The 18,714-nt window shown below is 38.8% G+C and overlaps 1 protein-coding gene across 12 annotated transcripts in view; it reads left to right on the top strand.

Annotated features, from left to right (window-relative positions):
* The window catches only part of EXOC2 (exocyst complex component 2), a 206,102-nt gene extending 197,887 nt beyond the window's left edge, over positions 1-8,215 (top strand). For 6 of the 12 annotated variants that reach the window (XM_036257405.1, XM_036257404.1, XM_036257407.1 and 3 more), the window contains 5 exons: positions 958-1,013; positions 1,198-1,320; positions 3,294-3,355; positions 5,534-5,635; positions 7,051-8,210. In XM_036257405.1, the coding sequence (XP_036113298.1) occupies positions 958-1,013; positions 1,198-1,320; positions 3,294-3,355; positions 5,534-5,635; positions 7,051-7,144 (437 nt within the window). In that variant the 3' untranslated portion in view covers positions 7,145-8,210. Of the gene's footprint in view, positions 1-957; positions 1,014-1,197; positions 1,321-3,293; positions 3,356-5,533; positions 5,636-7,050 lie in introns of those variants that run through there. The other 6 variants (XM_036257415.1, XM_036257413.1, XM_036257408.1 and 3 more) reach the window with 6 other exon arrangements.
* The last annotated feature ends 10,499 nt before the right edge of the window (positions 8,216-18,714 follow it).

Raw genomic sequence — 18,714 nt, 5'->3', positions numbered from 1 at the left:
CAGGATAGTGTATTGGAAGGAGCACAGAGCCTTATCAGATTGGGGTGTGATCTTAGATACTCTGACTTCAGACTCTCGCACTAAGTCTTGTGTGTGCCTGCTTTAGAGTTAGTTAATTAATTAATTAATTAATTCTGTACCATCTGAAATCTTGTATTTTGTCCAGTCTTGAACTTGATTTGCAGAATCAGACTGAGTGTGGTTTTGTCAGAGTTTCTCCCAAAAGCAATTTTTTAAAAATCAAAATCATTATACTGTAGCCCTTGCTTGTTTGGCTTAGGAGTTGGAGCATTGGCCCATGGACCAAAGAGTCATGGGTTTGATTTCTGTCAAGGGCACATACCTCAGTTATGGTTCAGTCCCCAGCCCTGGTCGGGGTCATGTGGGGGGCAACCAGTTGATGTGTCTCTCACGTCAGTCTTTCTCTCTCCCACTCTATCTGATGATAAATGGGAAAAAAGTATCCTTGGGTGAAGATTTTTTAATAAAAATAGTTATTCTGCGTAATTATTTACCTTTGGAAGTATGATTCCATGATAAATATTTAGCATATGTTTTATAAGTTTTGGTAAATACCATTCTGTTGTCTATTTTTTGCCTGTTAATTTGAGTGTGTGTATGCATACATGTGAAGAATATATACATGAAGGACATTTTAAATTTTCAGCTTTGAAGGAGACTTGACCTACAGTTACAGAGAATATAAACAATGACAATGGAAAAGTAATGAAAGAAAAAGCTTAAGTAATTTAACCTTTTTTTAAAAAAACATGTACAAAAATAGTCCTTTCACTATTTGGTTCTCAAAAGAAACTAGATAGTGGTGGTGTTACTTTGTTTCTCCTTAGAAAACTGTGAGGCAGTAGGACTATGCACAATGATGCCATGGGGGGAGGGGCAGGGTAAGCAGCTTGTGTTTCCATTAAATTTCTTTTCCCTCCCCCATCTTGATTTCAGGTGTCAGGAACTATTTAAAAGAAGCACTGGTGAACATAATTGCAGTGCATGCAGAGGTAAGCTATCATTAGATGTTCCTAAGACATATTAGTAACTGGAAAAAAGGTAAAAGAGGCTAATTTAATGGTTTTTATGGTGGTCTTTTTTCCTACCTTTTTTGTTCATTCCTTTGTTTTTAACAAATTGAACTCAGGGTAAGTCCCCATAATGCACCATTTCTCTTTATTTTAAACCTTTCAGGTGTTCACTATTTCTAAAGAATTGGTGCCTCGGGTCCTATCCAAGGTGGTGGAAGCAGTTTCTGAAGAGCTCAGTCGACTGATGCAGTGTGTTTCATCCTTCAGCAAAAACGGAGCATTACAGGTGCCAAAATCACTCCATTGCATGTCAGACTTGTATTTCATTTAAACATATTTTTAGTTATTGTTCTTAGGACAGACACGCAGGTTTGGGGTTTTTTTTTATGAATCTGTTGATTGGAGGTGCATGTCGTCTCTGTCGCATGGCCACACCCATCACACCTTGTCTGTAAGTCCCAGAGGTTCCGTCCTCAGAGCAGGGCAAGGCCTTACCGACTCGAGAGATTATCTGGATGCAGATTCCTTCTGAAGTTCTGTGCTTCTTTTCCTTTTAATTTTACAGTTGTCTCCACTACATTTAATCCCCATGAGAAATTTTTAGCAACTTTTAATGTCTTTCTAAACTATTCAATATAGTTTGCATAGAAATGACAAATAACTGTCTCTTTGCACTTATATTCTATTGGTTTGTGTTGTAATTAGTTAAATTACATAATTACAATAGCAGATATAACTTATATAAACCAGATGATTCTTGAATGCATGTAGCCAAATTGGTAGGAGCCCAGGTGTGCAGGCATGTGGAGTGTGACCTCCTGCACCAGAGCTGTCAGTGATCTAGAACACCGATTTTATTTTATTTTATTTTTATTTATTTATTTTTAATCCTCACCCGAGGACATTTTTCCATTTTTTGTTCAGATACAGTGGGCAGGGAGAGAGAGAGAGAAACATCTACGTGAAAGGGACACATCGAGTGGTTGCCACCTGCACAACCCAACCAGGGCCGGGGACAAGCTGCAACTGAGGTACACGCCCTTAGCGGGAACCGAACCCGGGTCTCTCTGGACCACAGGCCGACGCTGTACCGCTGAGCCAAACCGACCAGGGCAAGAACACTGTGTTTTTAAAAGTCCTGCCAGTTTTTCTTCCAGTAATGGCTGAAGAAGCTCTTACCAGGCTAAGCCCATACAGATAGCAACTATATCTTCAATAATATATAAAAATTTTTAAATGTTAAAAGAAAAACAAAAATATGAAAAACACTGGCGAAATGGCCATTAAATGGTGATTCTGGATGAAATGACACTTGGTTGAGTTCCTCACTTTTTATGGATTTTAGCCTGAAGGCAAACCCAGCAGTGCCTAAAACTCTGCACAACCTACATCTTTTAAGCTTGAAGAATAGGGCAAACAACAGAACGGGGAAGGTACCCCAGAAAGCAAGAGCTAGAAATTGTGTGTATACACTGTTTAAGTCTCTAGTTGGCCTTTGAACCATGTATGCATGGCCACACTCCACTACAGCCAGCCCAACTAAGGCTGAAAGAACTGAAGTAAGAATGGAAATGCTTCCCAAGAGCCAAGAGTTCTCAGTTTGAGTACAAATAAGGAAATTGCTTGCTAAAACAAATCAGCATCAGCACTCTTCAGAGGCATATTATGGATCCAGAGTCTCCACAACATGACATACACAGGGTCTAGGGTACTATCCAAATTTCATTGAAATGTACAAACAGGAAAACATGACCTATTTTCAACAGAAAAGACAGCTGAGAGCAGCCTTGAGATGACCCAGTGTGCTGGAACGGCATAGGTGTGAGGAAGTGAGCCAGCCCACTTTCTTAAATCTGTGGGGCGGGGAATAACTCAGGGTCAGCGATCCAGACTTTCTCCTCTCACAAGCAGAATAAAAGAAAAATCACTGATTACATAGTAAATACATATTGCTGGGAAATCCTTGTGTAGTTTGTACCTTTCACAGCAAGATATGGAACTCTCTGTCTTCACTCAGTCGCTTGGCTGTAAGTTAATTTTCAGGCAAAGGAAATTTTGTCATAGCTGATTTCTATTTTTGAAAGTCTGTTCATAACTAATAGTCACAGGGAGGTGGAGGTACTGAGGTGTCCATGTGCCAGTACTACTCTGTCAGCACTGTGCCCACAGCGAGCAGGCTGGAGACGGCCTCCCTTACCACCCGCTTCTATCTGAGCATCATCTCAGATCCTACTTCACTTTTCCTTCCCTCCTCTTCAGGCGAGGCTTGAAGTCTGTGCCCTGAGGGACACTGTGGCTGTCCACCTGACGCCTGAGAGCAGGTGAGATGCTGATGGTTCTTCTGAGTGCTTCCTTAAAAGTAGAGCTGCCTTACTAATGTATAAAACTCTTTGAAAAGATAACTGATCAGAGTGAATGCTCATGATTTTGTGATTGGAAAATGTTTATATTCGATTGATCAAATTTTCAGTTAAAAAGCGTATACTTATACTGAGCCACAGACTCCTAAGACTGGTTAGCATAATATAAAGGAAAAAGATTTAATATGATTTTATGTTTTTCATTCTGTAAGATAAATTTTAGTCTCATAAATGATATAGCAAAGCATTACATTCTTCTTTAAAAAAAGAGAAAATAAGAATTGAGTCTATTCATAGCAGACTTTGAAGGACAGTTCATGTGTTGTGATTGTCAGCATAAGAGGAAGCCTTGTGCTTTCTCTGCAAAATTTTGTAGTGGAAATTTGATGATGATTTCTAGCTGTTTTGAATGAAAGTCAGGATTTCCTATCGTTGAAATATCAATAGATGAACTGAAACAGCACTACTTGCTTTCACAAAATTGTTTACTCCACTGGCAACATTACCTAGGAAATTTTGGGTTATACCGTTAATGTGCATGAGAAGCCAGGTGGTATGCAAATGTTGAAGGATATTTTGTGCAATATACATATTCATTCATGTCCAGCTTTTGATAACATGGCTATGCCACCATTCTTACTGCCATCATTACAACCGAAAGACTTCTTCAGTGTTTTGCCTGACAAAGTTAGCTCCTTAGTCCTGTTCATCATGGCTACCAGAAGCCATTTCTAGATGGCTTTCATGTTAGTTGCTTAACCACACCATTTCCCAGTCATTTTTGTTGTTGTTTTTTGCATGAAGTGCTAAACAACAGCTGACAGGAAGCATTCCTTCCATAGTTGATGTGCATGCATGACTTCTGTAAGTGCCTGTGTATTTACTCTCAGTATCTTAGCCTTTCGCACCTAAGTTCCTCGCTATAAAGGGAGATAATACTTCCTAGGCAAAGTTCTTGGAAATTAAATGAGAAATATCTAAAGTCATCTTCTAAACTGTTGGTGCACTACAAATAATAGGTCATATCATCATCATCATTACCGTCATAATATAAAAATAAAGAATAATAGCATCACATTTATTTGATTAATTGAGAAGAGATTTACAGGAAACAAGATGATTGTGGAGATACAGCAGAGACTTCCCTCGACATCAGGAAAGCATAGAGCCGATTTCATATTGGGAAGAGAGCTAAGTGTACCCACGAGCCGTACCTCTGCCTGTACCCACACCCTGCCCCCACCAGGAACAACTGATGGTATCAAGTGCCACTTTTTATGACTCTCTTGGGACTTTGCAGTCTCTCTATATGTTGCTAGGGCATCTGTTTCTAGTTTGAGAAGTCCTCCTCAAAAGTTATTTTCTGGTAGTGATGAGGATGTTTTTACAAGACAAAATCAGAGACCACTTTAAAGTCATGAATGATATTTATTTCTTCACCTTAGCTGTCTCCACATGAATGGTATAAGTTATTACTAAATAACCTCCCCTAAAATGCTGTTAATTTGGTTCAGCAATTTTTCTGCTACTTTCTACATTAACAAGTCAACCATACCAAATTGGTGGTTTTAAAACTCTTCTTTTTCATGAAAAGGAATAATGTTGACTTTTTAAAAATATATAGATACATCTCTCCATTATCTTCCAAATTTTAAACATTAATTATAGCTAATTTCTATAAAGACTGTGCTCAGTTACAGCGTTGTAAGATAGTGGCTGTAAACCAGTCCCTGCGCACGTCAATACTGCTGATGGCCCCATCTGTGTACCCTTTCACAAGATCATATTTCTACTTAGTGTTCTTCCTTTCTGACCAGTTGTTTTATCTAGACTTCAGTTTTGTTTTGAAATAAAGACCCTTTAAAAAATGAAATGCCCACATTAAGCTTTCATCTACCACTAGGAGCATCCTTTTATAAAACTCCATTTCTCCTTTAGTTTTTCAAGTTACGTTTCATTTCCCAGATGAGCTTTCTGCCCCTGCCCCTACAGTTTCTGGTAACTACACCACACATTTACTTCTCCTCGCTTTACACTTGCACTCTTCCTCATATTTCTACATGCTGCACTGGTTTAGACTAGTTTCTTTATGTTTAAGTTATGCTGACAAGTTTTCAGTGATGCTCCTCTTCCCCTGAGAACTTGGACTGTTTCAGCCGGAGTGTCGCCCTCGTGTTGCAGGTCCAGTTTCAAACAGGCCGTGGAGGCGCTGCCCCAGCTGTCCAGCGCGGCCGACAAGAAGTAAGTGTCATGTGCTCTTCGGAGCCGGTGGACGTGGTGTTCCCCAGAAGCACTCCTGTCACCAGGGGCGATTTGGACTTAAGGAGGAGCCGTGTTGAGGAGCCCTTAGGTGTGCACGCTGCTGGCTGTGCCTTGCTGGTCTTCAGGGCAGAGCTCGTGAAACTCTTCCTCTGGGTTCATGGCAGTTTATAAATTTGTTCTTTTCTTGTTTTAAGTGACTAGTATAGAAAACGTCATAAAAAAAGTTAATTTTGACTCACTCACTAAACTATCATTATCTTGCATTTTTAAGAAAAGACTTGGAAATGTAAAAGAGAGGACAGCATAGTAAAATGCAGGGCTTAATGATTTTTCCTTGGAGTAGCTCAGCAATGTACATTTTGTGGGCTGGGAGGGATGGTAGCGGACCAGTATGCGTATGTGTTCCTGTGTGTGTTCCCAGACGGGCAAGTGGATGGCTGTCAAACCGTACTCACACCTACACTCCTTTTTGCCATGTTCCTACTTCCTTCTCCTCACACTAACTTTCAAGCTCTGAATTTATTCTAAACCTTGTTCATTTATTTAAAATAAATTTGATAAAGGATGAAAACAATTACTATTATTTGTAACATACAGAACAAGGCTCAAAAAGCAAGTGCTTTTTGCGGCGAGTCAAGAACTACAGCCACCCTGATGTAGTCCTGGATGGACGATAATTTAGATCTACTGTTGGTTGGGACAGTGTTCTAATGCTGAGCATTGTTAAACCATGAGATAATCTCTTGACCCCAGCCCACTTCTTAGTTGCTTCATCTGAACTAGATAAAGCTAAGATCCTTCTGGCCCTAAAATTATATGGACATATCAGACCAGTTAAAGAAACAAATTGAGTTATCAAGTAGTAGAATGATTTGCCCAGTGGAGTTAGAAGTAACCTTGATTCTTCTGGTTTTAGCTCATCACTTGCCAATATTTGTTAAAGACAAAAATACAAAATAATAGGAACGGAGACTAGACAAACTGTTGTCCCTGGGTAGGGGTAGAGGGAAAGGTGGCCAAAAGGGACAGTGCAAGGGAATTTGGAGAACGATGGGAGTTCTTATCCTGTGCTGTGTTTATTAGCATTCATAGAACGGTATGCCAGCAGGAGTACATTTTACTGTATGCAGAATTTTGAAAAGTGAATTAAGAAAATGGACAGGTGCAAACAATCTGTTTTCAGGAGAACTTGGGGAAGGGAACAGGAGGGAGATTGTTATATATAAACATAAATATGCATCTTCCTTTTCTACTACCTGCTTTGACTGACTTGTTTCTGTCACTGAGTTGAGACTCGATAGATGAATAGCGCAGTAGGCTCCCCTGCGCGTCTGCGGGCGTTGCTGGCCCGCCTGCGCTCTGGCAGGCTGTAACGTGCTCTCTGCTCCCTGCAGGCTACTGGAAGAGCTGCTGAACAAGTTCAGGAGCAGCATGCACTTGCAACTCACCTGCTTCCAAGCTGCTTCTTCAACCATGATGAAAACGTAAATGCCTCCAAAATAAAGGCGACCCAAAAATCACAAGTGATGAAATTATTCTCTTTCTTAATTGCCCTAAAGGTATTGTATATAAAGCATTAGATTTGCAGTTTCTCTCTCTTTTTTCCCCCTCCCGAATTTGTAGCTTAGAAGGATGTTGGTATATATTTTATTTCAACCAAAATACCCTTATTTGAAATGCCATCAGTATTTGTTTTGTCATTTTTATTACATTAAGTCCTGTATGACTTCAAACTTTAAATCTGTCTATTTTGTCTTAGCTAGGTGTTCATGGCGAGTGCCGCAGGAAGTTACTTTTTCGGGGCGTTTTTGAGGCAGCATGTGATGTGTACTAAAGCATTATTCAGTGTCTCGTTTACTAAAATTTCTGCGTCGGCAGCTTCCAAGACACATGGACAGATTGATAAGAGATTTGGAAAGTTCTGTTTAGACATCTTAGGAGGTTATAGTTCTAGCTCCTAGCTCTCCTGATTCAAGATGTTTAGAAAATTTGTGGTCTGCATTAAAAAAAGGTTATATTTGCAGTAGATCATTTGTGGTCCAGATGTCCATGAGTTAGTGACCTTTGCATTTTGCTGCCTAATTTTTATTTTCACAGTGCTAAATATTAAGTGTCTTTTCAACATAACTCTTTTGTTTTGGTGTCTCTCACTCTTAAATTGATGTGTCACTTCCTGTCAGTGTGTTACCTGTCCCTGAAGAACCCTCTGTTACATGCTTGGATACCATGTAGGTGCTATTTGGAACAGCTGCTGTCTTCACGTCTCCTAAAGAGCACACCAGGCCCCAGGGCGAGAGCCGGCACAGCTGCCCATGCCGGCTGCTCCCCCCTGGCCAGCTCTTTTCTCTCCACTTCCTGCCCTTTGAAGTACCCGCTCAGGAGCTCACTAGGCAGTAGGAGCTGCTGATGAACCACAGACGTGTGTTCAGGTCATGGTGAGGTCTTTCAGGTCAGTCCCCTCATACACACTTCATCTTACCGTTCGCTTCAGAAAATGAATAGTCTGTGTCAGGGCTTTCCAACTATTCTGTGGGTATCACAGAATCTCCTTTTTTTTAAAAAATTAATTAATTTATTTTTGTTGCAGATGTTTCTCCTTTTCCCCCCACTGATTCCCCCCTCCCCCTTCCTACCTGCCCTGTCCCCAGCTTTGTTGTCCATGTCCATTGTCCATGCACACATGCATATAAGCTGACATGATCATCTTTATTAATTCAACTCACTTTAGAGTACAGTATAGCCATATAGAGCGTCCATTATTTGAAATAAGTCAGTGTTATGTTTGTTTATTTGCTATGTAGGTGGAAATCATAGTAACTGGAAGTGAAGGTTTAATCTTTTATACATGTGCTTGATTTATCATTTATTAAGAAATATACAGATATTGTCTCTTAAGCATGTTAACCACTGTAGCTAACATGACTATAAATTAAATTATAAAACTACAGTCCTGAATATTTGTGTTATTTTAAATATCTAGTGTAAAGCATTCAACCAATAAAGAGTGTGTCTTCAATAGAAGATGTAATTTAATTGACATTTATTTCCTAAGCATCTTTACTTCAACATTTTCATTAGCTATATAATTTTATAGGTCTAATTTTAATACTCAGAATAAATATTTATATTGCAATTTACCTTATGTTTGTCTAGTCATTGTCAGAAAGCTTTTATCAGGTGTCCTGCTAATTCTCTGCTTGTTGAGAGCTTACCGTATGCTAGGCACTGCACTGAATTACCTCACTTAGCCCTTCCAGCAGTGAGGACACCGGGAATCTAGGTAATCAAGGCTTAGAGAGTGGTCAGCAACTTCTCTAAGGCCACAGGCTGCAAGGGGCAGGCTCCTTCACCACTGCCAGCTCGTCCCACCAGCAGAACGAGCTCCCGCTGGCCCTCCCTCCGCAGCGCCCGGCTCAGGGAGGCACGTGGACGTGGGAGGGTGATAACGTGTAAGCAGAGCAGGGGAGGTAAGTGCCTTAGTGGACTGGAGAAGGGAGGGTAGGCACATAAAAACCCTGTACCCCAATCGAGGGTTACTCTTCCAACAAGTCAAGGGGCATTTCTTGGAAGAAGGGGGAATTTTAAGATCATCTTGAGCTACAGAAGAATTTAGTGGTTAGAGGAAATGGCTGAATACAGTGTAAGACTTCTGAGAGACTTGGAGCAGATTTACAAAGAGGTAGCCAAGAAAAAATTCGAGTTACTCAGAGGTGCTGCTTTCACGCCGAGATACCATTAGGATTTCACATGTCCACGTCCATGTGGCCAGCCTAGCCTCGTGTCAGTTAGCAAAGTCAGCCTCACCTCAGTGCTCAACAAATATTAGAAATAATTGGGTTTACCACGACTTTCTATATCAGTGTGCCATGAAAGTGGCACATTCTAGAAATGACTCCAGCGTTGCAAAGCGCGCCTGGCTGCAGCAGGCACAGCTCCCTGGGCCACTCTGGCCCGTCAGCCTTACCTGCAGGCTTCCTAAAGCGGTGACGAGCAGAGGTTACATTTTCATTCTAGATTTGGTGAAGGGGGCCTGTGTGTTTCTGTCTGGATTGTGTGGTGAGGCATGTTGTATTAGCAGTGGCAGAAGGATATTATAATGTGTTTTCTGAAAGTTATAAATTAGCTTTTAAATAAAAGTTAAGTTTCTAAAATAAGTAAACTCTATTTTATTTAATATGTACAGTTTTGTCGTTAAACATTTACCTAGCAGTACTGTCATAAAGTTTTCATGGATTTATATATAAACTGCTCTGAAAATATAAAAGATATACTGAATACTTGACACACATATTTTAATTAAAACAATTTTAATAATTTTAACTTTGCTTTACATGTAGGTTACATATTTTTATTATTTTTTATATCTTTTTACTTTTTGTTAATCCTCACCCAAGGATAATTTTTCATTGATTTTAGATGTGAAGGGGAGGGAGAGAAAGAGAAACATCAGTGTGAGAGAGACACATCAATTGGTTGCCCCCCACATGACCCAGACCAGGGTTGGGCATCAAGCCTGCAACCCAGGCACATGCCATTGACTGGAAATCAAACCTGAGACCCTCAGGTCCATGGGCCAACACTCTAATCACTAAGCAAAACTGGCCAGGGCGGGTTACATATCTTTATATAGTAGAGTCGTGTTTTGTGTGTTGCTATCTCATTTTCTATTCATCCGCATTTTAGATTTAGCTGTGTTATGTATCACTGGAAAGTCTTTTTATACCTGTCTAGGTTATAAATGCATAGCAATGAATATTTTACAAACAAGATCTGGGTTCTTTGGGTTACCTGCTGTAATTTGGCTAATGAAAGCCAATAGGATTCTCCTGTCTAGACCCATAAACTCAGACAAAGGTAGCACTGGAGCTGGTCACTCTTATCTTCATCAGCATTGTCACCATGACTGGCACCCGTGGTTGTGTTGCTCCGATCATTGTTAATACTGTTGTTGTTGCTATTGTTATTTTAATCACATGTAAAAAAAAATATTTCTGTCTCACCTGCCTACAAACCCTTTAGCTAGGAACAAATTTCCTGAGACCCAATCCACTGTCTGAACTTAATTGCCACGGAAAGCCCACAGAAGGACTCGTCACAGAACCAGGGAAGAATGGGGTCAGAGGGTCACAAAAATCAGGAATAGAACAAGAATCACAGTCAGATGTTATTAGAGTTCAATATTACGGATATGTCCAAAGAATAAGTACTGAGAAATGTTTGCTAGACTTGGCATTCAGAAAATCATAAACGACCAGAAAGTGGTAAGGAACGAGTCCGAGAAACTTAAACTTTGGACTGATTCTCTTAACTCACTGCAGGGGCCGGGAGGAAAGCAGCCTGTTCATTGCCTCTGCCACACCCACTCTTCTCTCAGCCTTTCACCCCAGTGTGTTCTTTCGGTTTGATCATAATTCAGTGTTCATGTTGTTATGCCTGTGGCAATGCCATTCAGTCTAAAGCCCATATATACTAAGATGCTTTTCCTATTGTACTTGTATTTCCTGTGCATTCTATGTAGTTTTCATTCATCCCAAAACTTCCTCCAAACAAGTTATGCAAATGCCCTTGTACTATGTTCAAACACTATGTTCATCAAGTTTATTTTGAACAGTCTCACTCGCAGCCACCTCTGAATCGGCCTGGGTGCTCTCTAGGCCAGCCTCACACCTGTCGTCTTGGGATCACCCATCAATACCATCATCCTGGAGTTTTCTTCTGCCTGCCTCTCTTCGGGTTGGACCGACTGCTTTTGTGTCCCATGCTTCCTCTTTCTTGGTTTGCTCCTTCCTTGATAGAACTTAACCTCCGGTAACTTTCTGAGAAAAGAGTAAATGGGAAGTAAAATCTTTGAGACCTTGAATATATGGTGGAAATCTTTATGATTGCTTGGCTGAATTCTAGGTTGGAAATAATTTTTCCTCAGAATTCTCAAGACTTTGCACTGTTGTTCTCCAGTGTTTGTCTGTCACTCTCTACTTATGGAACCTTCTCCTTTTCCCAGTGTTCTGAAAGTTCATCATGTTTTGGGTGTGATGCCCTAGTACTCCTAGATTCTGGGAGTTCTTTTTGAATTATTTATTTGACTCCCTCTGCTCCAATATTTTTCTTTATCTTTAGTAATTGGATCTCCTATCCTGGTCTTTTATAAAAATTTTAAAATATTTTTTCTCATGTTTTACCTCTTGTCTTTATTCTGCTTTTTGAGAAACGTCCTCACTTTTATCATAGAGCATTTCTATTGTTTGTTTGTTTCTGCTATTTTGTGTGTGTGTGTGTTTTAATTTATAAGAAACTTCTTGTTCTCTGAATATTATTTTTAATAGTCCTGTTTATTTCTTATTTCCCTGGGAATAAGAATACTCTTTTAGAAGTTTTCTTTTTGCATAGTCTCCAATTTTTTTTATTCTTTTGTCTTCGATTCTAGAATAAATGACAGACTTCAAATTTCTATCAGGCTTTGGGTCCCTATTCAGATGTAGCAGTAGAGCACTAAAAAGCTGAATAGGATTGTAAACTCCATGCAGTGAATGGGTCTTATCAACTGAGCTTCAATTAGGGTAGAAAGTATGGGCCTTTTCATTGGGGAATCCATAGCATTATTACACTTAGGTCATTTTTCTGGGGCTGGTAAGATTTCCCAGAGAAGGTTTTTTTAATCTTATGCCTTGTGGAAGGAAGAAGAGGGAGAAGGCTTGGAAGATCGTCTTTGTCAGGGCAGTACCCTTGCTCTCAGTGGGATCTGCTGTCACGTGACTTTCTGCGTTAACCCGCTGCACAGAACAAAGCTCTGGTCTTCTGCTGGAGTGGGAAGATGGAAGGCACTGCTCAGCCGTGTGGGGAGAAGAGACCTGGGAACATCTGGCTATTTTTTAAACAGCCTTTAAACAAGTCATTTGTTTTAATCCCAACTTTATCCCACTTTCAGAAGTTTCTTTACCACAAACTCTTGACCGTTTGGGAGTTTTGCAGTATGAAATAGATTGCAGCTTTGTTTTACACACAGTACCGCCGATTTAGGCTCTGATGCTTTCAGATCTGCTGCGTCACTTTCCATTCACCCGTACGCTTGGCAGCTTTCAGCCTCTTCCAGCGTGATTTCCTCACCTCTTCTCTTTCTTTGTGGAGTTACACTCTTTACAAATAGTGAACTGTATTATTAACTATTTATAGTTATATATACTGTTACATTCAGTATATTCACTGCATATATAGATACATACAATATGTGTGTCTCTGTTGTATGAATACGCATGCGCACACACACATACAAAACTGTACTGTCATTTTCGTAGTTTTGGTTAGAGCTAAGGTTAGTGTGTGGTTTCAGTCTGTCCTCTATAACTGAAAGTTCAGATTAACCTTTTGCTTGTTTTATTTGATAATATACCAAATTGTTCACATGCGTATAGCCTTCAGATTTGTTGCTCATAAAATATGCTTATTTACTGCAACTTTTAAAAATTGAAGGAAGAGTTAGTGGAGATGAGCCATAGATCTTCTATTCTGATGATCCCTCTTCCCATCCCTGGATGCTAAAGGTACCACATCAGGATTGGCATGCAGAAACTATCTTTCATTGCATATTTAAAAACAACTCGCCCTGGCTGGCTTGGCTAGCAGTTGGAGCGTCGGCCTGTGGACCAGAGAGTCCCGGGTTCGGTTTCCGCTAGGGGCATGTACCAAAAAAAAAAAAAAAAAACTCACACAATACACCAATGACGTATTCTTCCACAGAAAAGTGAAACTTGGATGTCTCGATCTACTTAATTTATAGGAAATGCAGGGGATAGAAGAACATATCAATGTACAGTCAGAAAAGTCTGCATTGCAGAAAACTCTAAAGCAAACAACTTCATTTTTTCAACAAAGAAATTTCAGACAAAATTAAAACTCTTTTTAATTTCGAAAGAGGGAGTATACTTCAGGAATTTGTTTATTAATTGCATTGTATGAATATTATTTGAGTTGTACCAGAAAATTATTTTTTATAAATTAAACAATTGGAAAAATTTAAACACCATTCTAAAAAGATTTAAATATTACATTAAGGAATTAGTATATGTGGTTATGATTTTTTAAGTCATTATCTTTTAACTCTTTGTAAATGACATCACATGTTTTAAAAGATGTCACTATAAAGCTACAGAAACCATAACTGATTTGCTGAAAGAAATAGACAAATACATCAATGGAATGGACTGATAAGCCAAAAGTATACCCACACAAATATAGTCAACTGAATTTTGACAAAGGAGCAAAGGTAATACAAGGGAGAAAAGATGGTCTTCACAACAAATGGTGCTGCAACAACTGGACATCCAGTGCAAAAAGAAAAAAAAAAGAATCTAGACACAAAACTTACACCCTTCACAAAATTTAACTCAAAATAGACCATAGACCTAAATGTAAAATACAAAACTTTAAAAACTAGTAAGAGAAAATCTAGACGACCGCAGGTTTGGTGATGACTTTTTAGATACAGTTATTTATAATTGCCAAAATTTGGAAGCAACCAGGATGCTTTTCAGTAGGTGAGTGGATAAATAATCTGTGGCACATCACATAATGGAATAATATGGTCCATTTAAGACTTTTCTATGTCTATGAAAATATTTATTAGTAGTTAGATTCATGAAAAGACATGGAGGAAGAGAAAACTGAAAGATGCCAATCTGAAAAGGCTACACACTGTATGATTCCAACTATGTGATATTCTGGAAAGGCAAAACTATGGAAACAGTGAAGATTAGAGGTTAGTGGAGAGGGAGGGATGAATAAATGGAGTATAGAGTGTTTTTTTTTAATCCTCACCTGAGAACATTTTTCCATTTTTGCTCAGACATAATGGGAGGGAAAGAGAGGAAGAGAGAGAGAGAAACATTGACGTGAAAGGAACACATCGAGTGGCTGCCTCCCGCACAACCCCAACTGGGGCCAGGGACAAACTGCAACCGAGGTATGTGCCCTTAGCGGGAACTGAACCCGGGACTCTCTGGACCGTGGGCCGACGCTCTAACTGCTGAGCCAAACTGGCCAGGGCGAGCACAGAGAATTTTTAAGGCAGTGAAACTATTCTGTATAATATTATAATGGTGGATACATGTCATTATGCACTTGTCCAAACCAATAGAATGTACAGCACCAAGGTTGATCGCTAATGTAAAGTATTGACTTTGGGTGATGTGTCAATGTAGGTTCATCAGTTGTAACAAATGTACCACATGGTGGGGATGTTGAAAATGCAGAGGCCTATGTAGGAGAACTCTGTACTTTTTGCTCAATTTTGCTGTGAACCAAACTTCTTTAAAGTATAATCTGTTGAATGTGTGTATGTCTTTTCATTCTTTACAAATAACATGATAAGATCTCTGGAGTTTGCTTCAAAAAGATCCGAGGGAGGTAACAGTGGAGAGTGGGGGAAGAGAGTAGGATGCAGATGAAATAAGAGTGGTCATGAGTTGACAATTGTTGAGTCTGGGTTATAGATAAATGATGCATAATTTTAATGTTCTCTCCACTTTTGATATATTGGAAATTTTCTATAATAAAAAGTTTAAAAAGGAAAAACATAACAAAAGTAACCACTGAATAATCCAGCTCATTTATACTAAAGTAAATCAATTGAATGAGTGCAGGTAACTAATATCAAATCCTTTCATGATGGAAAAGATGCCTTGGGAGTGAGTGGGCATAGACACTGCAAGCGGCTGAGGAGCATGGTAAGTACAAACTGCTTGCCCGCACGTACTGATAGAACAGAAGATATGTGGGCTCAGGTGTCTGTGTTAAGGATAGTGCTCATAGATCACTTGAAGAGAAATCATAGCTGCAGTGTTGTCTTAACTAAAGGTAGATGATGGTTGCTACGACAACAGGTATCTGTTGTAGCAGATCAAATCATTATCCCCTTCTGTGTTGTGGATAAATTGTGAAAGTAAATCTCAGAAAAAAGATGATCTCTATAAAAGGAGATCATTTCACATAGAAAAAGAAGTTTATTTCTCCTTAATTATGCACACTAGGATTATTAATATTTTAAAGGATAAGTATAGTAATATAGAGCAATATAGAGTAAAGCTTAATATTTCAAAACATTCTGTTTTCATTCTTCTTGCTGGGTAAATCCCTATTAGACTGGCACTTACACATAACCATAAACTGTGGCCACAAGTCATAAAGCTGTAACCTGAGTGCACTGAGGAGTGAAAAGAAGTAGACAGAATCTTCACTTACACTGTCAAAACTAAATACAGTGATTTACTATTTTTGTGGCTTTTAGCCAGGAATCAGGGACTGTTGGCGCACAGACTAGGGTAGGAGGGGGAACCAATGTAAAAACTGATGTTTTTCTGTTCTCAGTACTTAGAATTGTACCCCCAAAATTGCAGCTACTGGAGAGGAAGAACTTTCGAAAAGAAAGTGACAGTGAAGAGATCCCCAAATTCTGTTGGTCTAAATCCCTGGCTGACACCCCGGAACAACAACTGCATGAGGCAGACTCAGAACAGTTCAACTAAAGACAGAAAATTTGAACTTAGATTAAAGCTAACACTTAACACTGAGTTTGCTGTTCAAGTTCAATGAAGATAACTTCCTGTTAAATTAAAAGAAAACAACAGGATCCAGATTATTTATAATTTATCATTAATCATGTCTAGAACAAAATCAACTGAGACCAGCCTCAGTAGATCAGTGGGTATTATCTAATGTGAAGAATAGAGAGGAAAATGTTTGGGATAAGGTGAACATGTACTTTCATAGGCCCCTGTTAGATGTAACTGAATAGTGTACTATGTGCAATTAGAGTCTTAAAGGGAGAAAAAATAGAGAATTAGGCCAGAAAAATTTGGAAGAAAAAAAGAATGGCTGACAGTTTTTTCAAATCTAATGAAAGACGCAAATTTGCAGATTCAAGATGCTTAACAAACAACAAAAAGGATGAACACTAAGATTGCCACACTGAGGCAAAATGTTAAAGCCAAAGTTAAAGATCAAATCAAGTAAGCAGAGGTAGAAAAGCAACTTATTACATATAGAGGAACAGCATTTGCACATTCAATCCCTGGCTGCAGTTGAGGCACACGTGGGAGGCAACCAGTTGATGCATCTCGCTCTCACATTGCTGTTTTTCTCTACCCACCCCTCCCTTCCACTCTCTAAAAATCAATGGAAAAATACCCTCAGGGGAGGATTAACATGAGAGAGAAACTGTAGAAGCCAGAAGAGAATGAATTAACCATGTTTGAAGTAATAAAAGAAAAAAAACTGTCAACCAACAGTTCTATATCAAGTGAAGATATTCTTTCAGAATGCAAGCAAAATAAAGATATTTCATATAAAACTAAGAGAATTTTGCCAGCAGATGTGCACTGTAAAGTATTCAAGTAAGTTTTTCAAACTGAAAGGAGATATCTGATGCAACTGCAGATCCTCAGAAAGCAAGGAAAAGCATCAGAAATGGTAAATAGCTAGGTAAATACAAATATTTTTCTGCCTTTTTTATCTTAAAAATTTTGTAATATATATGACATATATAATACATGATCATTTGGAGCAAAAATTACATCATTGTTCTGTGGGCTGATAGTATATACGGATGTAACATAAAGAGGGAAATGGACCTATATGGGTGCAAGATCTCTACATTTACATGAAGTAATATATTAACTGCAAATGGACTGTGAAAAGTTGGTATAGTAACTCCATATCAATCACTAAAACAGTACTGTAGAGGACTATCGCTAAAAAGCCAGTAATAATATTCTAACTGGCCCTGGCCAGTTTGGCTCAGCAGTTAGAGCATTTCGATCAAGGGAATGTACCTTGGTTGCAGTTCGTTCCCCGGCCCTGGTCGTGGTCATGCAAGAGGCAATCAGTCAGTGTGTCTCTCTCACATCGATGTTTCTCTCTCTCCCTCTTTCCCTCCCTCCCACTCTATCTGAAGATGGATGGATACATATCTTTGGGTGAGGATTAAAATAAACAAAAAGTAATTAAAATATTTTAACTGAATTTTTTTAATATTTAAAATTCATGAAAGGAAAAAATAAATAGAAGGCAAATGATAGAATGATGTGCTCAGATAAAACTATACCAATAATTTTATTAAACACTAATGATTAAACCTTTCAATGGAAGGCAGAGGTGGTCAGAATGGATAAAGAAGCATGACTCAGTTATATGCTATATACAAGAGGTAGACATTATATTTAGAACAGAAAAGATACACAGATAGATTGAAAATAACTGAATGGAAAAATACCATGCAAATAGTAGGCTGGACTGGGTATAATATGAGACAAAGTAGATATTAAGACAAAAATAATGTCATTAGCGATGAGGGACTTTTCATAATTATGAAACGTGCAGTAAGACAACAATCATGCATGTGTCTGGCCTAATAAAACATCAAATGTGGAGTACTAAAATACATGAAGCAAAAGTTGACAGAATTAAAGGGAGAAATGGGCAATTTCATTTGGAGAATTTTAAACTCAACAATTAAAAAAAAACACAACTAGACAAATCAGCAAAAAAAAGATTCTGAACAATACTACCAACTACTTTGACCTGATTAATATTTATAAAACACTGAACAACTGTACAATACATACTCTAAGTTGTGTGGTACATTTACCAGGACACATTGAGCTATAAAACATCTCAAAAATACAGAAGTGCTCAAATCATACAGAATTTGCCTTCTGGCCACAGTGGAATTCAATTAGAAATCAGTAATAAAATATCTTTAAAACCTTAAATATTAGGAAATTGAACTGCACACTCCTAAATAGCTCATTAGTAAGGAGGAAATCAGCAGGGAAATCAAATATCTAAAACTGAATGAAAAGTGTTGACCCCGAGATAGAAGATACCTACCAAGAAGGGCTTCTAGTAGCTAACAGGACTCAAATTAAAATTTAAAAAAAGGAGTCTAGCAGCTGTTTCTAGATGGGCATCTCATACAAGCCATGCTTCAGGGAAAACCTGCACTGAACTGCCTGCCTGTATTGTGTGTTGCTGCCAGCTGAGCCAGCCCTTATAAAGGGGTTCCTGGA

This window comes from Molossus molossus, unplaced genomic scaffold (assembly GCF_014108415.1).
Source record: "Molossus molossus isolate mMolMol1 unplaced genomic scaffold, mMolMol1.p scaffold_m16_p_12, whole genome shotgun sequence".
Classification (NCBI taxonomy): Eukaryota; Metazoa; Chordata; class Mammalia; order Chiroptera; family Molossidae; genus Molossus; species Molossus molossus.
Note: the sequence above shows the minus strand (reverse complement) of the source record. Positions and strands in the feature narration are given on the sequence as shown.